The sequence below is a fragment of the Pteropus medius genome, unplaced genomic scaffold (assembly GCF_902729225.1).
Source record: "Pteropus medius unplaced genomic scaffold, Ma_sr-lr_union100, whole genome shotgun sequence".
NCBI classification, from domain to species: Eukaryota; Metazoa; Chordata; class Mammalia; order Chiroptera; family Pteropodidae; genus Pteropus; species Pteropus medius.
The window spans coordinates 19,016,354-19,043,486 of NW_024344378.1; the positions used below are offsets into that span (position 1 = coordinate 19,016,354).

Genomic DNA, 27,133 nt, shown 5'->3' on the forward strand with positions numbered 1-27,133 from the left:
CCAAATGTGTTAATGCCAAGGCTGAGAAACTCTGGCCTAGAGCAGAGGTTCTCGGTCCCAGCTATGTTAGAATCACTACAGAGCTTTCCAAAACCATAGTTCCCAGGCCATACCCCAGACTCATGAAATCAGAATCTTGGGGAACAGAACTCGGACATTTCTGAAAGCTCCCTGTTGACTCCAAGGTTGAGGGCCTCTGGCCTAAGAGCGGCCAGCCACTTCCTTGACCTCCACGTCCAGCAGTGGCGTGTGGAAATGCACTGGGGCTATGACCGCAGGCTGAGCCTTTTTGCCCCTGTACAGCTACTTGTCCACATGTTCCCCCTGCTACCTCTGTGAATCTGATGTGGGTGGCCCCCCAACTCATCTTTGGAAAAATGCCCTGAGTGCTTTTCGTATTAAATGTGGAATCTTGCTACCCACCCCACCACTTCTACACACAGCACAGACCTCAGGAATGGGAACAAAAAGACTTTAATCCATCTGTGATGAGCTGAACCTCTTTAGAGGCCAGGTGGGGGTGGGGAAGCCCTGCAATAGCGGGGGCATACTACTTCAGGCACAGCTGAAGCAGAGAACCCAGAGAAACCACTGGAAGGGTGGAGGGAAGGGTAGGCAGGACTTATGGTCAGCTTCCCCTGGCTGGTTGAAAGGGAGCAGTTGCAGTATCAAAAGTGGTTCCTGAGCCCACATGAAGTTGCAGCCCCAGCCAGGTGGTCAGATAGGACTCCGTGCCCCGTGGCAACCCCATGTGACCACGAGGCAGCCCCATCCCTCCTTCAGCCTCTTCTTTCTCCTGCCCCCGAGGGGGAAGCAGGTCCCCGAACACTTCTGGCCCAGTTCTTGCCCAAGTTGGGCCAGCCAGCCAAGCAGGATCTTAAGACCCAGTGCTGCTCCCAGCTCAGCCGTAGGAGCTCCCATTCTGCCATCTGTCCTCCAGGCTGCACCCAAGGAAGGCAGAGCAGAACACCAGGCTGGCAAAAGTGGCTCCTTCCCAAAATTGCAGGCAGTGTTCTCAGCAGAGTGGTATTGCTGTACCTCTCACACAGTCTTAATGCCCAGGGTTTGAGCTTGTGACAGATTCTGGCGCTGGGCCTTGACCATGTGCAAGCGTCTCCCATGCAGTGTGAACTTGGACCAGGTGAACAGCTGCAGCAGAGCACAGGTGATGGGCACCAGCACCAACAGGTAGAAGCAGCCCTGGCGGAGCACCGGGGCCTGAGCTGGGGGTGGGGCCGGGGGCTCTGGCCAGGGCTGGGCACTCCCTACAAGGGCCAGTGGGGGCTGCTGGAAGAGATCATGACCTAGGATGAGAGAGCGCGCAGAAAGAACAGAGTCAGCCCTTGGCTCCTCCAAAGTCCACATGAGACAACACACACAGATGTCCAAACCATAACTCCTGATTCTCCCCCGACCTTGCTTCTCCCCTGTTCTTCTCTTCTCGGTAAATGGCACCACCATCCACCCAATAACTGGGGCTAAAAACGTTAAAGTCTTCCTAGATTCCTTAACTTCGGTGCTTCCCAACAGCCAATCCTTCACCTTCTCCCGACTCCAAAACACATACCAAACCCAAACACTTCTTTTCCAGACCCCCAGCACCACCCTGGTCCAAGCCTCCATAACCTCTGCCACAGCCTCTCTACAATCCATTCTCCATACAGTGGCCAGAGCCGGCTCTTAAAAATGTAAATCAGATCATGTCCCCTGCTTAAAACTCTTGCAATAGCTTCTCTTTGCACTGAGAATAAAAATCCAAAACCTGACCTGCTTCCCAGAGCCCACATCACTTTTCCAGCCTCATCTCCTAACGACTCCTGATACCTTGGGCCTTTGCACTTGCCACTCCCTCATCTAGGATCCACAGAGTTCTTTCTAGACTAAATCCTCCCCATTCAGTCCACATCCTGAGTGTCGCCTCAGAGACCTTCCCTGACTACACAGAGTAGCTTCTCAGTCACACTACAGTAAGTCCTCAGTGTTGTCGATAGGTCCTACAACCGTAAGCAAAATAATACGTATAACGAACCAATTTTACCATAAGCTAATTGGTATAAACAAGAGTATGTTCCTGTGGCATCTCATCAATATTTTAAGAAAACAACATTGAACAAAATGATATTATTTGAGGATCTGCTCTATTTTTGCCATCACACTTGTCACTACCTGCTATGTTCTTGTTTGGCTGTCTATCACCACCTCTCCTCCCCCTGACTAGAATATAAACTCCATGATGGCAAAGACCTTGTCTGTCTTATTCATTGTTATCTCCCAAAGCATCACCTGGTATTCTATACATATTTGGTATTCTATACATATTTGTTTAATTAATGAATGAACTATTGAAAGAATAGAAGAATCAGAGACTCAGCTCCCCTCCGATGCAGAGGAGTGGCAGAAGAGGTGTGGCAGCCCACGGTGGCCCAGACCCAGACTCTGTTGGCCAGTTGCCATTGTCTCATTCACTGGACCTAAAGCCAGGCTTGTCAGTTGGTGTGCCAGGTAAGCTGTGCCCCCTTGAGCCTCAAGAGCCCCTTGCCAGTCCCTGGGCCCTCACCTGTGTAGAAGCACAGCAGCCAAGTGCCCAGCAGTGGGGCGAAGGTCTGGCCTGGCTTGGTCACCAGGGCCACCATGCCAAAAAGGAGCGCTGAGGCCGCCTGCTTGCGGTGGTTCAGCACCAGGTCCTCATCCACCAGGTCAGTGACTACCAAGGTCAATAGCTTACAGGTGCCCTCAGTAAAGACACGGTTGCTGCCAGCAGAGAGAGAAAGTGGGCAAGAATGAAGGGATGGGACAGAGGTGTGAGGGTCAGAGAGGGCAGGCATACCTGGCAATGAAGAGGCAGAGCAGGCCGGGGCGGTCGGGGCCAGCCAAAAGCATGAGAAGGCTCAGGCCCAGCTTAAGCAGGAAGAGCCCCCGCACCACGGTGTAGACACCCCAGCGCCGGCACAGGGGCAGGAAGTAGAGGTTGTTGAGATGGGGAGCGACATAGGAGATGCCTGGGAAGAAGAGGTGGAGCCTTGTCAGGAGGCACTGCCACAATTTCCACAATTTTCCAGAATCAGAGTTTGCATAATGACCTGCCAGGCTCTGCGCCGAGAGATATTTCACATCCTTTTATTGAATCCTCACAGTCCTTTAAGGTAAGTACTATCATGATACATATTTTACAGATGAGAAATGGAGGTCCAAAGAGATTAAATAGAACACACCCAAGGCCACACGGTAAATAAGCAGTCAAGACTCACACCCAGGCTTGTCACACTGTAGTCCTCACTGTTAACCAGCCACTGTGCCTCATCGCCTCTGGGTAGCACTATTACCAACAGGACCACCAATGAGAGCAGCCCTACCCCCTCACACCACCAACAGGCTTTTGCCCCTTCCTCGGGAAAAGAGCTGGGGGCTGGAGGTGCGACCCCACAGCAGACTCTGCCCTCTAACACCTGGGCCCCAGCCGGGGAGGTGGCTGTGCCTATAGCTGGGATAGGGTTTCTGGGGTGCAAGCCTCTGTCCTTCCAGCCTATCCAAGGCACACACTCACCCAACAAGAAGGAGCCCATGGAGAGGGAGATGTGGTCTGACAACAGATGCTCCAGGAAGAGGGGGAAGAAGTTGCTGTTGAAATGGCAGTGAAATACCTGCAACCCAACAGGGGCAGTGAGGAGGCTGCTGGGGCAGGAGGGGAGCCAGGCACAGGGCGAAAGCCAACAAGAGCAGTAAGAGCAGCCTTCGTCCCCTTGTCCCTCAACATTGAACATGCTAGAACAAAAAATATATATATATATCTGTTGCTTATCTAATTTTGCTAACAGAAAGTATGACAAAATTGTCATTAGAACAATTAAGTTTGTTCTTTTTAATCGAAAACACTTTAGTAAAACAAGCTTAATGACATAAAAAAATATTTCTAAATTTGGCTAGCTTATACACTACATGTGTTTTAGGTGTGGCACCTGGTGTGTTAAAAAGATCGTCACAGAGTCCCCAAAGAAGTGCCTCTTTTCATACACTCACTTTGCAGGTGAAGACATGGCTGTCCTGAGAGACTGAGACTTGCCTAAAATCACACAGGCAGTTAGGAGCTCAGATGGTGCTAGAACCCAGGTCTCCTCACTACGCAAACTGTGTTCCTGTCCTCGAATCACCCACCGGTTCTCACGAGAGGCCCAGAACTGACTTCCCGGCTTTTGAGGAACCTGTTCCCTTGAGTGAGGCATACACTAACCATGCTAGGTGGGGGACTGCTCTCATACCTGCACCAGATCCATGCCCACGAACCACAGGAAATTCCGGTGATGTGCTAGTTGCCGGAGGTACTGGCCCAAGGTGATACTGCCCGCCTCCTCACCGCCTACAGGAAGCTCCTCTCCACACAGACTATAGGGCAGAGGGGAGTCAAGAATGGCCTAGGGCTGGGCCGTAGCCATCCCCCATCCCAGGGCAGCCACCCATCGGCCAGGAGATCCAGCATTGAAATTAGATTCAGAACGGTGTTGGCAGGAACCTGGAGAGCTGGGACTGAACACTCACCCGCTGTCCACAGCCAGATCTGGGTACCCTGGCTCCCTGCCGGCCATCTCGACCCGCCGCCTCAATAGCCGTGTGGCCCCCACAAAGCCTAGCCCAGACCCAGCGGCCAGTGTCAGGCAGAAGGCACGAAAAGATGAGAAGTCTTCCTTGTTCCAGAAAGCATAGGAGGCAAAGACAGAGAGAGAGCCAGCTGCGCTGAAGAGGGAGCAGTAGAAGTTGAGGTGCGTGCGGTCGTGGGCTGAGAGGGCCAGGTCAGCCAGCAAGGCATGATGGTGCAGATCCACAAGTGTCAGGAAGCCATCATAGAGGCACAGGCACAGCAAGAACTGCAGGCCAGCTGGGGCCCATGGCACCCAGAATGCCAGGAATGACAGTGCCAGCAGCGGCCCATGCCTGCCCAGGGCCCGTACCCGTGCCAGCACCACGGCCCTCGAGGAGAGCCCAGTGCCCAACCTGCCAGGGAGAGGAGGGTTGTTGGTAGATACTCTTGCAGACTTGGACCCCAGTGTCCCCTACGCAGGCCCCAGAAGAGGCATGGAGGCCCAGAGTGTGGGACTCACACCAGGTGGTCCTGCTGAGCCCCGAGTCCTTAACTTCCGATTTCGGAAGCGCACTCACCAGTGGGTACTCACTCCTCTGTTCCCTTGTCAGCCTGCCAGGCCGAGGGCCACAGGGTGGTATGATACCCATTTTTCAGGGTTAGGGGTAGTGATGGGCCCCAGCAGTCCTGCAGTTCTTGCTGTGCCTGTGCCCCTGTGATGGCTTCCTTTACCCAGCAGGGATAGGGTAAAGGAATCTGCCAGAAGCAGCAGAGTGTTTGCAGTACAGCACCCAATCGAGAGGGCCCGACAAGTCGAGCTGGGGTCAATCTCTCCCCCAAGTGATCAAGGCCAACCATTACTCAAGGCCACTTCTCCAACCTGGACAGAGCCTGCCCTGCCCTTGGGAAGGAAGGAAACCTGGACAACAGCTGAAAATGGTCCCTTTCTTCCCTCAACCCAAACATGTGGGGGTCCTCCAGCCCTGGGAAAGGGTGGGGTGGGACAGAACAAGTTATGCGCTGTTCCCAAGACACAAACCGGGGCTGGGAGCTGAGGAACTGACGGTCACTCAGCCAGCCGAAGAGGGGGTCATTGAAGCTGTTCCAGAGGAGAAACACCGTCTGTGGGCAGAAGAGAAATGAGGCAGGTGGGCTATGGGCAGCCTCTTTTCCGGGGCTTTCTTTGCTCAGCCTGCACACCACCCCTTAAAGATAACACTAGCTTTCCTGCCTGCAAACTTTTGCTTAGGTCAGTCCCTCTGCTAAAAAAAACTCACTCTAGCGGCCACTGTCCCCATCAAACTCCTATCTGGAGCCCAGCTAGCAAATGTATCCAGCTGATAAGTTTATATATGTGATATATTATATATGTGAATACATAGACAGTCCCTGGCTCATAGGACCGTGGCCATGAGAGCTGGTCATCAAGGCTGAGTTTTGGTGGGCAACCTTGCCTGCCCCATGCTCCTGGCTAGGTGGGTCCCAGCACTGCAATCTGCCCAGCTTCCACCCCAGAGACGTGCTGGCCTACCTCTCCGACCCAGAAGGCAGCTCTGCTGATCTTGTACACTGAGACAAAGGTGTCCACGTAGTAAAGCAGGAACACGTTGTGCAGGATGGAGATAAAGAGGGCCAGGGAGCCATAGACCGCAGCGGTGGGCAAGCCCAACAGCCAGGCCCAGGGCTTGCCCAACCCCATGGCTGCCAGCCAAGCCTCAGCCTAGGAGCACTGGGAAGTGCTCATGGCCACAGGCAGTCTGGCCATCCTTGTCCCTGGGGATGAAGGAGTCAGTTAGCTACAAGGATCAGAGCCAGCTCTGCTCCTAACCCCAGACCTGTGAGTCATTTAAAAACTCATTTCCAACTGGGAGAAAGTTAAATAAAACTGGAGAATCGTTAATGATGTACAGTTGAAACAATGTTGGGCTAGATACCATACCAGGGAGTAACCCAAGGAAACTGATACAGGCATGGGAAGCGGAGGCAGGAGTCCAACAAGTACCGAGCCAGGTCCAAATGCGCTCAGGCCATGTGCTCAGTATCTTCTTGCATCCATACTATCTGACCTTATCAGTCTAAATGTGACAACCCTGGGCTGGGACACATGATGTTCCTACAGTATAACCTCAGGCCAACTACTTAACGCAAGCCTCAGTTTCCTCTTCTATGAAAGGGAAAAAGGGATAATCATGCCTACTCTGTAGAGAAATGTAAGGATGAAATGAGGTAACTCACAGAAAGTGCTCAATAAATGGATGTTAGTGGTGTCATTATTATTTTTATAAAATCCCTGCAAAGTATATAGCACTATTACAATGTTATAAAGCAATGGCCAAGCTCAGCGATGTTAAGTAACTTGCCCAATGTCATACAGCGAAAATGTGCACAGGGCTTCCATGCACGGTTGGGCAGAACGGAGAAACCTGCTATGTTGCCATATTCCACAGATATAGAAGAGTGATAAGATATTTAAATAAGAGTCCACAACATTTCATGCACTTTGATTCCAGAAATTCCATCTAAGGAACTAACTCCAAAGGAATATGTATAGAAATGTTCACGGCACCAAGATTTGTAAATAGCAAAAAGTTGGACACAGCCCAAGAATGCAACAAAGGGACTGGCTCGGCAAGCCTGATGCTCTCCAGAAAGGGGAATCACGCCAGCAATCTCAATACATGGGAGAGAAATTCAAAACCATGTTACATGAAAAGAGAGAACAAAGGACAATGTGGCTGTCCAGCTTCCAACCAGGCTTACTCATGTACGGAAACTGGCAAGCTAGACTGACCATAGGTGGGAAAGGAAATAAAAGTTGGATTTTTATTAGAGCACCATTTCTCACACTGAACTGTGCTTTCAAGTCACCTAGGGACTTTATTAAAATGTAGACTCTGACTCAGTGAGTCTGGGGAGGAATCTGAGATTCTGTATTTCTATGGGGCTCCCAGGTGACACCATGTTGCTGGTCCGTTAAGCATTAAGCGAGGCATTAAATCTGTCTCTTTTTTTAGGCTCGAAGCTGCTGTTCTCTTTTCAGAAAAATAATCCCATGTGTGCTTGTCTGACCCGCAGCTGGAAGTGATGGGGGCTTCCTCCTCTCAAACTCCCTGTTGTGAGTTAAGCCGCATCCCTCAAAAAGATATGCTCAAGTCCTCACTTCCAGCACCTGTGAGTGCAACTTTATTTGGAAATAGGGTCTTTGCAGATGTAACCAAGTTAAAATAACATTATACTAAATTCGAGTGGAACTTAATCCCAAGATTGGTATCCTTGTAAGGAGATGGAAATTTGGACACAGAGACAGACACACACAGCGGGAAGATGCCAGGTGAAGACGAAGGCGGGAATTGGATGATGCGGCTACAAGCCAAGGAATGTCAAGGGTTGGGCACAACCATCAGAAGCTGGAATTGGCAAGGAAAGATTCTTCTCTAGAGCCTCTTTCCAGAGGAAGTATGACCCTGCTGATGCCTTGATTTTGGACTTCTACCCTCCAGAACTGTGAGAGAATAAATTTTGGTTGCTTTAAGCCACCCAATCCATGGTAATTTGTTATGACAGCCTTAGGAGATTTATACCCACTCTCAGAAGCTGATCCACTGAGTCCTTGTGACCCAAGCCTGCCCGTGGGACTCTACATGTCTGTCCCCGCACTAACACTCATACACATACACACACACACACACACATGCACACTCACACATGGAGCTAAAACTTCTGTTTCCTTTTAGAATCAGGCCCTAGAGAGTTAACTTCAACCCCAGTCCAACAGTAATGACCCCACAGGACCCGTCCTTGCCCCATCACCCACCATGGCCTCACCTCTCTGCCCAGCCTTAAAGGGCTTCTGCTGTCTGGCCTCTCTGGCCTATCCAGCATAGCTTGCCTTGGATCTTCAGGCCAACTTCTTCTCTTGCCAGGCCTTTGTTCTTGCTGGTTCCCACCACCACCACCACCAGAAGCACCTTCCCCATCTCCTCACCTCCAACTCACCCATCCTCTAGAGCCAGAACCAGAGGATGTTGGATGTCCTGGAGACCTTCTTCGACTCCTTGGTCCCTCTATGATGTCTCCTGCCCCTGCACAGCAGACTCTTCTGTCTGCCCCCACTGCAGCCTGACAGGGGTTAGCAGAGCCTGTGTCTTCTCCCTCTGCCTCACAGAGACAATTTTCTGGACTCAACCCCTCTTGCTATGGGAGTGACTGATCGGAAGAGAAAGAGGCTCTGAGGAGAGAACAGGAGAGAATCTCACTGGGGTCACTCTCGGGCTCATTGGAAGCTAAGTGGCAGTTACTTGCAATCTGCACGCACACACACCCTCATCCTCATGCCAACCTGGTGCCAGTCTATGCCTAGTGCTGAGAAAAAGAGGAGAAGCAGCCAAAGGTACCCGAAACCAGCTGCTAAGTCTGTGAGAATCTCTCCCAGGCCACAATGATTCTACCTTGCCCCAGCAGGAGGAGGATGGCATCTCCCTAGAGCCCTGGAACCCCCGAAGGAATGGTTGGTGGGAAAAGCTTTTTCTTTTCACATCTTTATTAAAGTGTCATTGACATACAGTAATCTACACATATTCAAAGTGTACAATCTGGTTGATTTTAACATGTATGCACCTGTGAAACCATCACTATAACTGAGATCATGAACATATCCATCACCCTACAAGTTTCCTCAGGACTTTCTAACTAATATAGCTGAAAGACACCCTGGAAGTCTCTAAAATCCTAACTCTACCATCTACTACCTATGTGACCTGGAGCAATTTGCTTAACCTCTCTATGCTTGTTTCTTGATCTGCAATATGGGGCCAACCTTATTACGGCTATTGTTAGCAGTCAATGAGTACTTAACATGCTAAGTACTATAAAGCACTTAGCATGGTAAGTGTGGTGAGCACTTTAGATTTTTACTATTGAACCTCTTAGGCCTTCCCCACGTACCACACAAGGATGGAGCGGGGATTAATCTAAAGGTGTTTGGGGGGCTATAAAACACAATGTGCACCCCTGTTACTATCTTTAAGCCAAGTCACTTTCTCTAATTCCCCACGGCCCTTCAGAGTACGCTACCACACCTCCAAAGCCTTTGACCAAGGGAGTGAATCTCCCCGTCTCCACCCAGACTTCCAGTAACTTGCCCCAGTTGCTAGAGGAGGTGAACCCTACAGGCAAGGTCCCAAGTCTCCACCAGCTGGCTCCCAGTACCCACACTAGGGCAACGATAGAAGAAAACCTCTAATTAGGGACATGAGATGGAAAAGGTATGACTGTGCTATCACGACGGCCTGTGTTTAATGCCAACTGCACTTCCCACTAAGAACGTAATCTCAGGCAAGTCACTTAACCAGTATGAGCCTCGGTTTTCTCTCCTGTAAAATGGGGTAATAATGCCTAGCTTTATAGGAATGCAGGGAGAATTAAACTAATGTTCAGGAAGCCCTGAGCACTGTACCAATCACATAGAAGATGCTGGCTTTTTCTTGAGCTTACTTATAACAGATCAGGGTAGCAGCAGGGGCATGTCCTGGTAATCGGGCCCCTTCCAGTAGTAAGGAAGTTCGAGAGATCTGGGAAAATCAGAAGAGGAGGGCCTGCAAGGAGCAGAAACACATAGATGTTCAGGAATGCCAGAGACAAACTCCACAAGGCAGAGCTGGAGGCAAAGCAGCCCGTCCAGGTAAGCCTCTGCTCAGGAGAAGAAGCTGAGCAAGGAGTGTGCAGGGTCACTAAAGCGGTTTCTCTTTCAGATTGTTCCTCTCCTCCACCAGGAAATGCCTTCCCCTACTAGCCCTCCCCCATCCTCAATCCACCCCAGCAGAGACCAACAGCCCTACCTCCCTCTCCCAGAGAGAAAGAGTAGGAGCCCACACCACCTAGTTGCATAACCCAGGTGAAATATCTTGTAACTTGCTACCAACTCCACCCCCACCTTGGCACCTTGTGGGGTAACCTGCTAGAGGCAGGTTCTATCTTTCCCCACTACTGGTATGGTCCCAGTTGTATGGCTTTGAGCCAGACACTCCCTCTCCCTGGGCCTCAGTCTCATCTATAATGTGGGAATAAAGCCAACCTCTTAGATTGCTTTGGGCCGAAATGCAAAAGGTATTTAAAGCACCAAGCATAGTGCCTGGCACTTAGAAGACCCTCTATAAACAGTAGGTATTATTACTTTTTTGTTATGTCTTTGAAGTTTGGTTTTATGATCTTTAAAGGGTTTCAGTCAGTGTCCTTTTTGCCAAATCCATGACTGAAGTTGTCTTTCCAGCACCCAACATTCCTCTCACTGCTGGGTGTATCTTGCCATCCCTCGAATTCTTTTTTAAATGCCACCTCCACACTTTTCTTCATGCTGTTTCTTCCACCTAAATACCCTAGCTGTAACTATATACCATTTCTCAGGTGTATAAGATATGCCTGGCTTTTATAATGCCTTTTATCCATTATAATGAATCCTTATAACTCTTATTACTATTTCCAGTCCTCATTTTATATATAAATAAAGAAACCAAGGCTCTCAAGGTTGAATAACTGGCCCCAAATCACAGAGGTATTAAGTGCTAGAGCCAAGATTCAAAACAGGCATTTTTGACTAAAATTATCTCAGCATTTCTCATGTCACCATGCCCACACCCCACCAACGTCTTATCAAATCCTGCTGATTCAAGGCCTAGGTCAGTGGCACCAGACTTCCCAAGTATACCTAGTCATGTGTTCTCACCCCTTTTAAGATCCCTTGTATCAGGATCCAAGTGCCTCCCTTACCTTCCTCCAGACCCCAAGCTCCTTAAGGACAGTACCAGGTCAGCCCGCCCCTAATTTCTGCTCTGCCTCCACCAGGCTCCTTTACCACAGCAGGTGCTCAACTAATACCTACTGGGTCAATTTGCCCCTAAAAAGCCGGTAGGGGCATCCCAGCGCTAGGGAAGAGAAGCAGCCATAGGAGGAGGAGTATCAACCCCAGATCCCACTGTGCCTCTCAGCTCTGCATTCTGCTTGGCTGTGGGAGTCAGAAATTGGCAACGTGAGGAATCCATCGAGATTATTACCATGTGCCCTGCTGAGTAAAACATGTACAGCAAGGCAACAGGTGCACAGAGGACTAGAGATAATAACAAAAAGTAACATTTATTAAGCTTTTACCATGTGCCCAGCACTGTGCTAAGAAAACCAGAAAAAATATGGGAAGAGAGCTCAAAGCAGGGAGGTAGAAAGGCATCAGATCGAAGGGTTTTGTAACACAAGATTCTGTCCTGAGGACAATGGGATGGGGGGTGATGAGGTGACAGAATCAGATCTGTTTGGAAGAAGCCCCGGGTATCATGTAAAACTCCCCCTTCTACACTTATAGTCATATAAAAATAATAAGTATATAAATAAATGATACACTTATTTTCATTCATAAATAAATAAATACTCTCCCTTCTTCATCCCATCAGGATTCTGGGAGATAAAAAAACTAGAAAAGGATGGGAACAGTAGCATCTTCCTGGATGGCTGGGGCTGATGGATTTGGTGGAGCAAACAAAGGATGCCAGACTGGGTCTCTGGAGTGAGGAGCATCAGAAGGAAGGTGGGTATTTGCTTCCGATTCCCTTCGAGTCTAGAGACTGTATGAGAAGCAACAGGGGAAAAGCTAGTAATAAGCAAAATTTGGAGGTGGGATAGGTCTACATGTTATTACTAACAAGCTTTTATTCCTACGTCTGTGAAGCAGGAGAAACAAATCGGTTCCCTGACGGTCCTCAGGGGTATCAAATGAAATTGAAAGGTATAATACAGGTACTCTGCAAATATTAGGCGTATCCTTTTCTCAACAAGCAGCTGACTTCCGAATTGTTTGCTGTGCTTCCTGTTTCACACCCGGGAGCCTCATCTCCCTGCCCAGTCCCACCACAGCGAGGTCCAGCCCTGGCAGGGCTTTTGCGGGTGCCCCACACTGGCAGGCCTATCTTCCTCCTCAGGCTGAAACTGAACTTCCACCTTATTGGGGGAGAGACCTTCTCCTTCTCCCTTTCCCTCCAGGGCAGGTTACTACAGCAGTACTGAAGGGTCAGCAACCTCACCCTAGAACCACCTGCCCCTCCCAAGCCGCTGAGGAGTCTGGGATCAATCCAGGAGATCTTTCTTTACTCACGAGCGGCGCCGAAACACAAGGAGGTTCTCCAACCCATCTGCACGTTAAAATCACCTGCTCATAACACCCAGGTCCAGGCCCCACCCCTGACCAAGTAAATCGGAATTCTCAAGGATGGGACCCAGCATGGTGTTCTTTTAAGCTCCCCAAGTAATTTTACTACTCACCAGGGGTAAGGGCTATTACGTTAATGAAATGAATCCTGACCTGATACATGCCGCGACACCAGCCACAGGGAGCCCCTCTGCAAGAATTCTATCCTTTTCCCTTGAGCCTAAACTTCTTTCTCCCACCCTGACCCAAGAACTCTCCCAACCCACCATCTGATCACCTCAGGGACCCCGTCAGACAGCCCCCAGGACTCCCAGAGCGGATGGCATTCCAGCCTCATTGGTCTGTCCTTTGCATTTGATTGGCCCCCAGACCTGCCTGCTCCTGTCCCGGAGCCCCGCCGCCGCCGCCAGCCCCTCACCGCAATAGAGGCAGCCGAAGCCTGATCTGGGTAGCCCTGAGCCAGGTGCGAGCCAGTGTTCCTGCGCGCCGCGCCGGGGGGCCGCTCTCCCGGCCTCTTCCTCCGCCCCCGCCCAGCGATTGGCTACGCGCGGCTCTGGGGACTGCTGCCTGGCAGGTGTCCCCGCCTGAGGCTGCCGCCGCCATATTTGTCATGGGCACTTGCCCTTAGGGACCAAAAAGAACGTGGATGTTAGCATGAAGGGGGCAGGTTGCCTGGATTCTGACCTGCTTATCCGGTTCTGGAAGCCTTAATGTTATTTCAGATTGAGGAAAGAGTGAAGAAATAAAATGGAGTCACTGGAGTCAAGCTGCTAAATTACTACAATCAAGTAGGCTGAGGCATGAGAAAATGATCCTGTTCTTACTTTAACTAGCCCCTGAACTTAAACTTCTGAACTTTTTGGTTGTGCATCAATGCATGGAGATATGTGTGTAAATCCTATAGATAACCCCCCAAAGATCTTAGGAAAGAGTGTTCAGTGACCAGACCACCTGACATCTGGAAAATTACCATCTCCCACCAATTCAGAGGTTAAGGATGCAGAACCGATTCTTCTCAAGAACGTACTTTTGCTGTGAGAACTCTCGGCTTCTCTTCTTCGAAACACTCTAGGTATTGCCCAGTTGTATGTCCCATTTGCAAATCCCAAGACCCTTGAATAAATCTTTATCATTTATTTCTAGCCAATGCCTCCTGATTCATTTATACTCAGTTAACAAGTTCAAAACAGCAAGGTTTTTCTGAGCAACCCTTCTCCCCCATCTTTCCTTAGTATTAATGCAGAGAATGGAAAGAGCTCAGCACCTTCCTATAAGCCTTGTTGTCTGACTGGATGCACAGCCGAGGCAGATAAGGAGATGTCAGAGGCATGACCTGAGACTCCCTGATGCTAGATTGTGAGTCCCTCAAGAGTGGACAGACCTGCTTGAACCATGGGGACCAGCGCTCAGGCCACAGGCGCCTGGTCCTGAGAGGGCAACCATGCAGCCTAACCTCCTCCTATTAATAATAGTAATAATAAAATATAAGGAATATTGAGCACTAACTATGAACCCTTATTGTGTCAATCACTCAGTATTCATTATCTTGTTGAGTCTCATGTCATCCCTGGAAGGTAGGTGCTATTATTCCCATTTTACAGATGAGGAAACTGAGGTTCAGAGAGATTCAGTGACTTTCACACAATAAGCAAGAGATCCAGACAAACCGGAACCTAGCTCTCCTGACTCCTAGTACAGGAGTCTTTCCCCTTCTTACTCTTGCAGGCCCTCCAAGTTTTGTTTTGCTCAGTCTAGTCTGGTCCCATGTCTTCTCCCAACAGGGCTGTAAGCCTGGTTAGGTTTCCACACAAACAGCACATACTCCAGACCTGTTTGTTTAACCTGGGACATAGGGCAACGAGAGTGGCCTTTAGCTTCCAGGGTTCTGGGATTCAGTTTCTTAGCTCCATCACTTCTTTGTTATGGACCCTCCTTTTGTTAACCTCTATTTCATGCATTTACAAGGATTGTGTGGGCACAAGAGTTTTACAAACTTTTGTTCTTCATGCCTTTGTTGATTGTTGTCAACAGAAATATCATTCTCTCCCTTCTTCCTGACAACCTAGTAAAGGGCTTGTCCACAGCAAATGGTCCAACACAATAGCCCTGGTGTCCAGGGGCTAGAGTCTGTTCAACCAGTTCTGGGGGAGTACCCCAGGACCCCATGAACCTTGTCCCCAGCATCTATCTGCCACTGGTCTGTCTCGTTTTTCTTCTCTCCAATCCCGCTCCTTCAGACCTATTCTTATCTCCTATGTCTCCCCTAAGCCGCGCGTGCACGCACGCATACATCATCTCTCTTATAGACTTTAAGCAATTGCAGAAATCCCTCCTGCTCCAGAATGCCCTCATGACTAGAAGAAAGGTGACCATTTTTCCCCCCTCCCTACCCTTACCCTCATCTGTACGTTCTTGGCTGTGAGAATAGAGGGCAGGAAACCCGGCATTTAGCATGGAGCCTGGCACATTAGGACCCATATAAATTGATGAAAAGTGTGCCTCTGCTTTTCCATCTCTAGCCAGCATGTGTCTTTATTTCAAAGCAAATCCTGAGTCTTTACTGAGCCTTCTCTTGGTGACTAGTTGGAGGACGGGAATAGGTAGGGCTGTCTAAGGGCCAGAACTGAGTGTGAAGCAATAGGAAAGATTTTGGCCCCTATGTTGTGTTTAATGCCCTATAGTTACAATCTGAGGCACCTCAGCCCTCTGATTTTACAGTCTCCCTTTTGTGTCAGCATCAGGGAGGGACCTTGTGATTATCTCTGGTTTCCCTTTCTGGTTGCCAAGCACAGAGCTAACTGGGAGGAGACATGGCCATCCACTGAAGGTCATTTTGCCTGCATGACTTCTGAAGTGGAACCCCTGGGTCTTGAGGAGTTTCTGGATCAGGGGACAGATAAATACACAAATTCTCTCTCCTTAAAATTCTCTCCTCCCCTGGCTTCTGACCTCTCTGCTCTAGGTTCCACCATGTTCTCCTCCTAACAATTCTTCCTCAGTCCCCTTCACTGGGGCACTTTTCCCCAGGGCTTTCTAAAGACAGAGAGAGGGTCTCTAAAGTTTCCATTTTCAATACTCTTCATTTGTTCACTCCAACTTGCCAGGCCATCAGCTATATTGGGTAAAAGGGACTTCAAAAGCAAGATTGCCTCCCTCAAAAAGCCTAAGTGGAACCCAACACATTGGCAGACATGACAACACAGTGTGATGCGGGCCAGAGTAGCAGCTGTTCTGGTAACTGTACCTTGTCCCTTTCCTTCATTCCTACCCCACCTTCCAACTCTAGTCTGAATATAAAACTGCCTGCTGGACAGCTCCCCAAATGTCCCAACTGAACTCACCATTCCCTCAACTTCCAATTGCCCACTAAGGTTTTTATCTCCAGAATTGCCTCGGATACCCAGGTGACCAAGCTAAAAACATGTTTATCTGCCCCTATCCTACCTCCTCCATCCAGTAGTCATACAGGATCAAGTCCAGGTGAATCTGCTCCCACCTCTCTTTTCCTTCCCCTGTGCCTGTTTCGGTTGTCAGTTTTCCTGGGCTAATGTGAGAACTTCCTACAAGATTGGCTTTCAGCCTCTCTCTCACCAATCTATCTTCTACTTTGCCCACAAGAGACCTCCCATCCTGGGGTTCACTGATCAAAAACTACTCAGTTTGCTGTATTTAAATATTTTTTCATAATAAAACACTGGGCGTGGGGGACACGATGTAAGCAACAGAGGACTCTGCTCCATAGTATAACAACCCAACCATTTAATTTTCTAAAGACTTAGGAGATGGTGCTTTGTAATAATAATTTTTTAAAAGTCAATTTCATTATGTATTCTGTAGTTAAATTTATATGAAGTAAACACAACTAGCTATGAGTAAAAAATAAATAAAGACTCCACTCAAACTAGATTAAGTAAGAAGGGTATTTATTGGAAAGTGGAGGGAGGGGGAATTGGAAGAAGGTGGTCAAGATACAAAAAGTACAAACTTCCAGTTAAAAGATAAATACTTGCTAGAAATGTAATGTACATGACAGTAAGTAGCTTTGCTATGTGGTATATTTGAAAATTGTTAGTAGATCCTAGGAGTTCTCATCACAAGAAAAAAAATTTTTTTTTCCTTTTTCTTTTTGTATCTATGTGAGATGATGGACACTAACTAAACCTACTGTGGTCATCATTTCACAAATATGTAAGTCATTTTGCTATACCCCTTAAACTTATACAGTGGTGTATGTTAGTGATATGTCAATAAAACTGGAGGGAAATAAAGAAATTTATTGACTTGTGTAACTTTAAAGTCCAAGATTCAAATGATGTCATCAAGACCCAATATATCTCTCTCTGTCCCTTGGCTCTAATTCTGTGGCTGCATGCTCAGACAGGCCTTCACCTCTCCACCCAGATTGCATTCTTTCAAATTTCTGTCCAGGGGAAAGAGAGCACTTCTCTCCACCCAATAAGATAACAAAGTTCTGAGATTGGCTCCCATTGGCCTAAATTGAGTCATATGGCTACCTTAAAAAAAAATCATGATGGCCAGAGGGATGATAATGCTGACTGGTTTAGCCCTAAATCACCCTAACTTAAGGATAGAATAAAGCAAGCTCCCCCAGAACCACTTAACTGAGAGTAAAGTGCGGGATGCAAAAAATCTGGGAGCTGTTACTGGAATCAGGGTGAATGGAAGCTGAGAAACAGCTTCATCCTTATCTTTCTCATTTTGCCTGAAAACTACCTTCCCAGACCAGCAGAGATCTTCCTTAAGCATGTAGGGATCAGTATCAAAATGCAGGCTTCTCACCCTGCCAGGCTCCAACTTAAGCTTGGTCTCACAATCTCCCTACCTCTCACCAGTTGTGACCAGATCCCTGTGGATGAGTGGGAGCATGTGGAGAAACAAGCTAGTCCCACAAGGTCCCTCAGCTCCAGGCAAGGAGGTCAGTCTACAGGTAGTCTTGGATATTCTTCAGGTGTTGGGATTTGGAGGGAGGGGCAATGTTATAAATAGAAGTAGAGCAGTGCATTAATTTCCTGTTGGCGCTAGAACAAATTATCACAGGAGGTCAGAAGTCTGAAATGGGTGCCATTGACTAAAATCTAGGTGTTGGCAGGACTGCATTCCTTTCTGAAAGCTCTAGGGAAGAATCCATTTTCTTTTCTTTTTCCAACTTCTAGAGGTTGTCTGCATTCCGTGGCTCATGATACCTTCCGTCTTCAAAGCCGGCAATGGCTGGTTGACTCTTGTATTACATCACTCCAACTCTTCTGCCTCCCTCTTCCATGTTTAAGAACCCTTATGATTACATTAGGTTCACGTGGATAATCAATGATGATCCCCTTATTTTAAGGTCAGCAATTAACAACCTTAATACCACTGCATCCTTAATCCCCCCTTGCCATGTAATATATTCACAGGTTCCCGGGGTTTAGGCTTTGGACATCTTAGGGGTGAAAGGGTGAGGATGAGTGTTAGGAGACCTTTCCAGAAAGTAGATGGGCTTTGAGGGATGCTAAGAACCTAGGATAACCTGTGGGAGTCACTGGTAATACTGCTTGAGTCAACAGAAGGGGGAAGGAAAGTATGAGGACCTGGTAGCTCAGCCTCAGTTTTAATCATCTAGCAACTACCACCCATCCCACTGAGAAAGAGGTACAGGGTTTTGACCTGCAGCAAGAGGATACTAGAACTCAGACAGGGTTCACCTTGTCTGGATGAAGCAATCTTTCTAGCTTCCCCCAACTAGCTACTGGGCTTTAGAATCAGTTGGACTGGGTTCAAATCTCACTGTGCTACTTACAGACTGTGTGACCCTGAAAAAGTAGCCTAACTTCTCTGAGTCTCTGGTTTCTTATCTATTAAATGTGGATGATATCACCATGTTCTTCACAGTTATTAAGAACTAGACGTTTTTATGTAACATTCTAGAGTGGGAGGACTGTGAGATTACCTGAAAGAAAGCCAGCATGGATTGGCGATAAGGAAAATGTCTTGAGACAGACATGGGGTTGAATTTTCCTTTACTAGAAATGGCTGTGTGAGTTTGAGCAAGTTGTGGTGAGGGCATCACTGAGCACAAGGGTTAGCATCTAGGTTACTGCGGGTACAACTCACAGGCTCACCAATGTAGACACAAGTAGGCTGGCTCTTGGCCAGTGTAAGGTGTTTCCCTTTGCCTAGAAACGGAGAGGTGTGGCTGAGGCAGGGCATGGATGAGAGAAGCTCAACTAAAAAGTGGTGGAGAGGAGCCCTGCTCTGCACTTATCTGACTCCCCCAAATGCTGAGGATCAAGTACCCCCGCTGAAGGAGACAAGTGAGTGGAAGAGCACTTCTGGGGTGAGGGCTTGAAAAGGTCTTGGGTCCTTAGTGTCCGCTGGGGAGCCTAGGGTTTGGGCCCAGCCCTGGGACAAGCAGTGAAGTGGGAGCTAAACACCTTAGGAAGAGTTCTCCAAAGTCAGGAAGTATGTACTCATGGGCTCGTGCTATGAATCAGAGCCCTGGCTAGGCAGGCGCAGGGACAGGTGGTGTTGATAAGAACAAAGTGTATCCACACACACACCCCCACCACAGGTCTGGACCAGGACCAGGACTAGGACCAGGCTCCAGTACAAATCACCGCCACCTGAGCTTCCGATCATGTACTCATACAGCTGCCTGGCGCCTGGGGAAGGCGTTTGGCCTCCACTGCAGCCCCTCACTTACACATACCTGTCCGGTCCCCTGCTGCTGCCCCCCATCCAGACCCACAATTTCTGCAGCCCGCCCCCAGCCCTGAGCTCCGGCAACTGGACCGCCCCGAGGGAATACCACTGCTTCCACAGTCCGGGCGCGCTCCCCGGGACTGTGCCACCCTGGTGGGCCTTCCCACAGGCCTACGCCACGTCCCTGAGCCCGCCGTTCCCCGCGCCCAGCTACCCGGGGCCGTTACTGCAGTCGCCTGCGGCGGCGGGAACGGCGGTGTCGGAGAGCTGGGCGCCGTGGCCGGAGGGCGGCAGCCTGCAGACGGAGTTGCGGTGGGGCCGCGTGGAGCGCGCGCTGGGCCCGCGCCTGGAGCTGCCGGACTTCGTGCTCCGGGAGCTGCGGCGAGTGTACGGCACGTACCCGCGCACCGATGTGCGCGTCACCTTCAGCGGAGGCGAGTTCCTGCTGCAGGCTGCGCCGCGCGTCCGCGAGCCCGAGTTCCGTGTGCAGAGGCGCCTGCTCCGCGCGCCCGCCAGCAGCGACGGCAGCGACAACAGCCTTCCGGGGGAAGCGACGGAGCGCCGCAGCAAGCAGAAGAGGAAAGGCCTGGGCTGAGGGCGCCGCAGGCCGCCCTGGGGAGCACGTACCCGACTGTCCTCCTAGACAAGGAGGGAGACCTCAGCTGTGTGTCAGAGTTGGGTACACCTGTCACCTGTCATTTTGCTTTTTTACCAAGACTACTGGCCACTCGCTTCATGCACGTCTTTGAATTTTCTCACGTTTTTGCTGGATGACTGGGGAAGGGCGAGAAGGGACCAAGGACATCTCTGGGTGGGTGTCCTGTGGCTCTTTTCTTTCACGTGGGCTTGTGGATGGAAGGGCCTAGACCCTTTGTTTCCTCTCTCCTTCCTGTTCCCCATCATCTTCCCCTTAGAAGCTTGCCCTGCAGTAAGCCCCCACTTGCCCTTTCTCCTCTCCACCTTCTGGCAAAGCTCCCCAAACTCCCCAAGCTGAGGGCCCCTGTCTCCAGTTTGTAATTAAAAAAAAAATAAATAAGTGAAGTCAAGTGTATGCTGCAAGATCATTTTTATGTTTGGGGGTGGGGGTGTTTCCTCACCCGTGTAATGTGAGCTTTACTCCTTTGACTGGGGCACAAGAGGTTGGGGGCGATGCAGGACAGGGCAAATTCGGGGGTGGGGGACTCAAGCCTTGCACTGAGAGAGAAGAGGGTTCTTGGCGGAGTGTAAGAAAGCATTTGAAACACGCCAAAGTTAGAGTCAAAAGGAGAGTTTATTAGAGAAGGGTTAACACTCCATAGGTAGAGTGTGGCCTCCTCTCAGAGGCAGAGACAGCCTGAGAGACTCAGAGGGACAGAGACTATAGAGACAAGGACAGTGAGAGAAAGAGCGAAGAGTAAAGGCACTGGGAGGGACAGTAAAGATGGTGAGAGGGATGGAAAGACAGAGAGGGATAAAGATACTGAGAGGGACCCCAAGTGTACAGGAGTTCAGTTTATACACTATTCTTTAGTTCCTATGAGTTACAGTTTAAAGACTTTGTTTACCCATTTTCCTTTGATACTGACATACAGTGAGGAGATAGGACTATGTAGTATGATAGGCCTGCTGGCAGTTCCTAGTCTTTAATCCATAGATTTCCTATGGTTTTAGCCGTAGGGAATGAATAATTTCATTTTGTGTAGGGAGCCACTTAAAGACTGTTTTTCCTGTTTTCCCCTTCAGAGTGTAGGATAATGGGTTGTTGGCAATCCCAGCAGAAATCTTCCTTTGTTCTGCAGGTTTCCTCGCAGGTCCAGCTGAAGGGCTGATCAGCATATTGCAGTATCTGAGTATAGCTTGATTTAACACTTTATTCTCTGGCCTCCTCCCTCCATTAGGAGGAATTAGAGTGGACCTCTGGAAAAAGTGTGCCTCCTCATTGCCTGGGCCTAGCCCCTTCTTCCTACTGTCCTTCAGTGTGCAGGATGACACCTTACCTGGAAAATTCACTGGGTAGGGTTGAAATTTAAGATGAATGTCACTTCTTGTCTCTGGATTTTCGCTAATAGTCTTTAATAGGTCGAATTTGCAATATTGTGGGAGTTTGCTGGAGATCCACTCAATTTTAACTACAGGTCTAGCCAGACTACCAGATCTGATACCCCTGGCTGTATAAATTCGGTTTCTTGTGGAATTGCTTTTACTGAACTTCCATTTGTAGCTGGCCAACAACTATCTGGATATAGGTATGCTATTGAAGCTGTAGACCACTTGATTGAACACTGCTGTGTTTATCAGCTTCATGGAGAATTTTTCACAAACCTCAGCACTTAGGAAAGGAGTTTTTCCTAGTGAGTAGTTTGCTTTATCTTTGAAGCACCAAGGATGTCATAACTGGTTATATTTTTCTCTTTGCCCTTGTTTCTAGGGAGCTCAGAGCCAAATATGCTTTGCATCTTTTGTGTAAAGCCTGGATCCTAAACTGTTACCCCTAGTTCATCTTCTTTTCTTTTCTTTAAAAAAAAAAAAATTATCAAAACACAGGGAGGTGGTGTGGTGTAATGGGTCTGTTGTGCGACCTTAGATAAATTACTTAATGTCCCTGAACCAATTTCCTCATTGCAAGTGGAGATGATGGTATCTGAACCCATCTCATGAGAAGATGCCATGAAATCCTGCATGTGAAATGTTTACCACAGTGCCTGGCATTTACTGTGTGCGCAAATATTAATGATATTTGGATTCCTTCCAGTTTTTAGCCATTAAAAGTCCATCCAACTATATTTCTTGCGTGCTTATTATTTGCCAGCAACTATACCAGGCCCTGGGGATACAGTAGTGAATGAGACAGCCATAGCAGCCTCTGCCCTTATGGAATCTGCATTTTAGTGGGGAGACATAGGGATGAGGCAACAGGCAAACAGATAAAGGGAAGTTGTTATAAGTACTACAGCAAGAATAAGAGATTGAAATAGAAAATGCAAGTGGAGTAATGAAACTTAACTTAGAATAAGGTAATCAGGGAAGGCTTCTTTGAGGCAGTGACATTTAAGCTGAGATCTACAGAATGTGAAGAAGCTAGCCATGCAAAAAGAAGGGTGAGGGGAAAACCAGACAGAGGGCATGGTAGGTGCCAAAGCCCCAAGGAGTGAAAGTTATCTTCATTCACTCAATAAGCATTTGAGAGCCCACAATATGCCAGGCAGTATTTGAGACACTACACTGCAGGAGAAAACCAAACAAGTACTTGCCCTCATGGAGCTTACTTTAGAGGTGCAATGTAGAGAAAGAGACTAACAACAAGCAAATAGGTGAATTTATGATGTCATGTCAGATAGTGATAAGTGATGGGATCCTGTTTTCAGCAGGATAGTTGGCGAAGGCTTCTCTGAAGAACTGTCTCTTTAATGGAGACTAATAAAGAGCTTTATGAGCCATTTGAATACCTGGGGGAGAAAAGCAGGCACAATAACCCTGTGGCCGGAATGTTCTTGTCCTATGAGGGAGTGAAAAAGTGGTAGTTAATGAGGTTAGAGACGAAACCAGATCCGGTGTCTCCTTGAAGCCATGTTGAGAATTTGGGATTTTATTCTTAGGGATAGAGTGTTACGAGCAGGGGAGAATGTGATCAGACTTGTTAAAAATATATTCTGGGTGTTGTATGGAAGAGAATGTAGAGGGGCCATTGTGGAAATAGACAAGTTAGGAGGCTTCTGAAGTAATACAGGCAAAATAAGATAGCTTGGTCTTATTTGGAAGTAGAAAGGGCGATGAGAAAGCAAATGTCCTTGAATATGGAGTTTTGTTTACAAATAAAATCGTTAAATTATAGAATCTAAAGTCTTAAAATTATAAATTGACTCAATGAACAATGACACCCTAGTAGCAACAAGAATAGCCCACTCCCAGATCTCTGGTAATAAATTCCATTTTCCACTAAAAGGAACCAGTCCCATTGGAAAAATGGCTGATTCCAAGGCTGCAGCAGGGAAAGTACAAGATAAGCCTGGAACAAATGGTGTGAGAAAATAAAGGACTACTCAAAAATGTCCAAAGAAGAAAAAAGCCAGTTTGCAGGGACTTCCACTGGCCAAGTCAGGGACGATTTAAGCATGAAAAGAAATAATCACAGTAACAGATTATAACCTCCTGATAAAACGAGGATCCATAAGTCCATACCATAATGTTATCTAAATAAATATGAAAAGAAAGCTCTTCCTTATAAGAGAAGGAATAATGAAATTAGAAAATCACCATTCCCAACCAGTAATTGATTCAAATGAGAATCATTCATAGATATTAAAACTAATGGGTGAAAGTTCGATGAGAAACAGGATACTTACATAGTTTAAAGTATGTTCCAACAAGGAATTTATTAATTACAAAGTAAAACATAGTAACCTAGTAGCATAGTAGAGAAAAACTGGTAGATAATACTTGAACCCCATTGTAATACACTTTCGTGAATAAAGTTTTTCTTACTATCTTTAACGAGAATCTTAAAATCTTTTTCTTTACCAGAGACAAATTGACATCATGTGCTTTCCAATATGTTAAACTGAGAAAACGCATCGATTCAGCAGTATTGCATAACCATGAGGAAACATCAGATAAACCTAAACTGAGACACACCCCACTGGTCTTTACTGTTCAAAAATGTCAATGTCATAAAAGACAGAGGAAGGCTGAGAAACCGTTTCAGGTCAAAAGAGACAAAAGAGACATGAAAACAATACAATGTATGATCCTGTTTGGGATCTCAGACCAGAAAGAAAATTGTTATGAAGGACATTGTTGGGATAAGTAGCGAGATTTGAATAAGGACTATACATTAGAGAAAGCAACATGGCAAAGGTTAACAGTTGGTAAATCTGGTAGAAGGATAAGCAAGTGTCCTTTGCACTATTCTGGCAACTTTTCTGTAAGTTTGAAATAATTTCTAACTAAAACTAAAAAAGTGATAAGTAGATTGAATCTCTGGGTCAAAAAGGATACACATTTACTGTGTACTATATATTTATGTCACAGACTTTTTGTTTTAATCTGAGAATTGTCTTCTGCTTGTAAGCCCCTCAAATCCTTTTTTGAAACAAAGCAGATTTCAAGTAAATCATGAGCCTCACACCAAATAAGGTATGCTGTCCTCTCTATCCTCTTGGGTCTGGACCCTTGAAGTCCCGCAACTTCCCCCATCTCTGGGAGTCCACATTGCTCACATTCCTCCTAATGCTTCCCCTTATGCCCTGGAAATGCCCATAGGTTGCACACAAATTTACCCCTATCCTCTGACTACAGGCTTTTGAAGGGAATGCTGCCACTAAGCTCAGTCCGGCATATCCCATACTTCCAAACTCCAGTGCTGGCTCCAGGCACTGTGGATGTAAGGGAGCCCTGCTGGGAGCCTAGATGCATCCTTCTTTGATCTTTTCTTTGAACTTAATACTTAGAAGCTTAGAACTCATAAAACATCTGGCTGCCAGGGACCTTGCTGGTCATCTGGCCAAACTGCTTCAATTTACATTATGCTGAGAAACCAAGGCCAGAGAGAGGGAATGACTCATCTCAGGTCACATGGAAGGTGGGAATCCAGAGGTTCTAGATCCCAGCAGGGCTTGGGCCACCAAAACTTGATCTTGATAGTCTTTTCCTCTCAGCCTTGCCCCAGCCTTACCTAGGCATCTGGTCTGAAGCCCTTCATTAAGTGAACCCTGGCTGATCAATTTTAAGCCCTATTCTACCTCTCAACTGGGTAGCTCACATTCTGCTCAAAGGAGTAAAATAAGAATCATAACAACCTCATACACATCCCTGAGAACTTACTACATGCAGGCACTGTGCTAAAACCCTATATAGAACTATCAACTCGATGTAATCATCACAAAACCTTAATGTGGTTATAATTATTATTTCCATTTACAAATGAGAAAACTGAGGCCTACTGAGGTTAACAATTAACCCAAGGCCACACATGGAGAACAAATCTGGAAAATCTGACTCTAGCCTTAACCTCTAGGCCAAACTGCCTCTTCACACATGAGAGACACTCAGCGAAATTCAAAGAACATTTATTGAACAGCTTCTATGTGCAGAACACTGGACTAGACACTATGGGGTTCACGAACCAAGCCCTGATGGAGCGGAGTATGGAGGATGTGCAGATCATATGCACCACTGGGGAGTTGAGAGAGGCTTCTTGAAGAGGCATCTGAGAGAGGCTTTGAAGGCTATATAGGATTTCAACACATAGGGATGGGAAAGAGGTGTCCCAAGAAGCACCCAAGAGGGATCAGCTTGAGTAAAAAGCATGGCAGCAGAAGCAGGAAGCAGCAGGGTTTCACTGGAAGATCAGGCTTGAAAGCTAAGTGGAGGCCAATTTATGAAAGACTTTTATGGCAAGGTAAGGAGTTTTGGGGAGTTATTGAAGTCTTCAAGCAGAAGGGTAGCCCTAGTCGAAGTTATTAAAAGATCAGCCAGTAGCTAGAATGGGTGCTTGAAGGAGCACCTGGGTAGAACACTGTGTGCCTAAACCAACAGCTTTCTCATGACTTCAGTGTTGATGGGGTAGCACAGCCGGGCACTGGAACTGAGTCCCTAGGGCATTTGCTAGAGGTCACAGCCTATGGAATTCAGTTCTCAGAGCCAGGTAGCCAAAGTTCTCTCAGCTTTGATGCTGCCTTCCCATGCTCTCTTCTGTGAAATTTTGTCTGTTTCCCGAATGGGTCAGATAAAGAACCTGAGATCTCAAGATTCCTCCTATCTCAGGGAAGGTCTGAGCTTAGAGCTGAAAATAGAGGCCATTGCTAGGGAAAGGGGCGAAAGTTCTTTAAATTTCAAAAGAAATTGATGTAGGATATTAGGGGAGGGGGCTCAGGGCCATGGCAGAGATTCCATAGGTACTGCCAAGTCAGTCCCATCATTTCCTGCCCAAATGTGCTCCTGATAGGACTAGATGTGGAGCTGGAGGGGTGACTGACTGGGAGAAGAGCCAGAACAAGTACACTGAGAAGGGCATCTCTCTAGAGGCTGAGGGGCTTCCTGAGTCAAAGGAGACCCCCAAAATGTAGATCCCCAACATAGGGGTCCAGAAATCCCAGCTCCATGAAAATCTCTCCACCTGAAGTAAACATCTGAAGTACCCAAAAGGTAGGGAAGTGGAAGAGAAAAATTTTCCCAAACACACTTTCACTTTCTAGAGAGAGAGTTAAACTGAGGGCTGGGTGCTATTTCCACTCACCAGGCAGAGTGGCAGCTTATCCCTGGATAGGGGAGGCAAGCCAGGAGGCTTAGGAGCCACCCTACCTCACTCACTCTTCAAGTTGAGAGACAGGGGACCACACTTACCCATAAAGCCTCCTCTCCCGCTCCTGGGGCTGGATCTGCAGTGATTCTCTGAGTGCTCCTTAAATAGAGCCTCCACTCTGCCTCAGTCAACTCCCGCCTCCGCCTGGCCCTGGCTCTTCTGAGAAAGGAGGAAGGCGTGGGAGGGCCAGGCACACTGCCCAGAGAGCCGTTTCTGACTTCAAACAAGAGTGGGGACCCCCACCCCCATCCTTCCAAGCGTCTCTTTCCTCACCTCAGTCTCTGACTGAGTCCCTCTTATCCCTGGAGACAAGCCAGCTAGGTTCTTTCTCTGCTCTTAATGTCGGGGAAATCTGCCCTTTATGCCAGGTTCAAGCCCAATTCCCCAAGCA

The 27,133-nt window shown here is 47.9% G+C and overlaps 2 protein-coding genes across 8 annotated transcripts; one reads left to right on the forward strand and one right to left on the reverse strand.

The window, feature by feature from the left end:
* Positions 1-458: 458 nt before the first annotated feature.
* Positions 459-26,990, reverse strand: SLC68A1 (solute carrier family 68 member 1). Of its 7 annotated transcripts, XM_039871355.1 has the most exons (11): positions 13,183-13,285; positions 10,067-10,167; positions 8,559-8,801; positions 6,105-6,346; positions 5,613-5,695; positions 4,534-4,986; positions 4,257-4,380; positions 3,545-3,641; positions 2,828-2,999; positions 2,558-2,751; positions 459-1,304 (listed from the first exon to the last, which is right to left on the reverse strand). In XM_039871355.1, the coding sequence occupies exons 4-11, from the start codon at positions 6,270-6,272 to the stop codon at positions 1,042-1,044; spliced, it is 1,554 nt and encodes a 517-aa protein (XP_039727289.1). In that variant the 5' UTR covers positions 6,273-6,346; positions 8,559-8,801; positions 10,067-10,167; positions 13,183-13,285; the 3' UTR covers positions 459-1,041. The 7 variants fall into 7 exon arrangements, with proteins under 7 accessions (XP_039727289.1, XP_039727291.1, XP_039727293.1 ...); XM_039871357.1 differs by lacking the exons at positions 10,067-10,167; positions 13,183-13,285 and adding an exon at positions 26,784-26,990; XM_039871359.1 differs by lacking the exon at positions 10,067-10,167 and having other exon boundaries at positions 8,570-8,801; positions 13,183-13,304.
* CUNH10orf95 (chromosome unknown C10orf95 homolog) lies at positions 18,954-20,058 on the forward strand. The gene is made up of 2 exons (XM_039870904.1): positions 18,954-19,075; positions 19,333-20,058. The coding sequence occupies exon 2, from the start codon at positions 19,399-19,401 to the stop codon at positions 20,056-20,058; it is 660 nt and encodes a 219-aa protein (XP_039726838.1). The 5' UTR covers positions 18,954-19,075; positions 19,333-19,398.
* Positions 26,991-27,133: the final 143 nt, after the last annotated feature.

Excerpts from the sequence above, each read along its gene's own strand:
- SLC68A1 (XM_039871357.1), bottom strand. The coding sequence starts at position 6,272 with ATGGGGTTGGGCAAGCCCTGGGCCTGGCTGTTGGGCTTGCCCACCGCT. Across the intron at positions 5,696-6,104 it reads CTGCCTTCTGGGTCGGAGAG|ACGGTGTTTCTCCTCTGGAA; the intron begins GTAGGCCAGCAC and ends TTCTGCCCACAG. Across the intron at positions 4,987-5,612 it reads TTCCTCAGCTCCCAGCCCCG|GTTGGGCACTGGGCTCTCCT; the intron begins GTTTGTGTCTTG and ends TCTCCCTGGCAG.
- CUNH10orf95 (XM_039870904.1), top strand. The coding sequence starts at position 19,399 with ATGTACTCATACAGCTGCCTGGCGCCTGGGGAAGGCGTTTGGCCTCCA.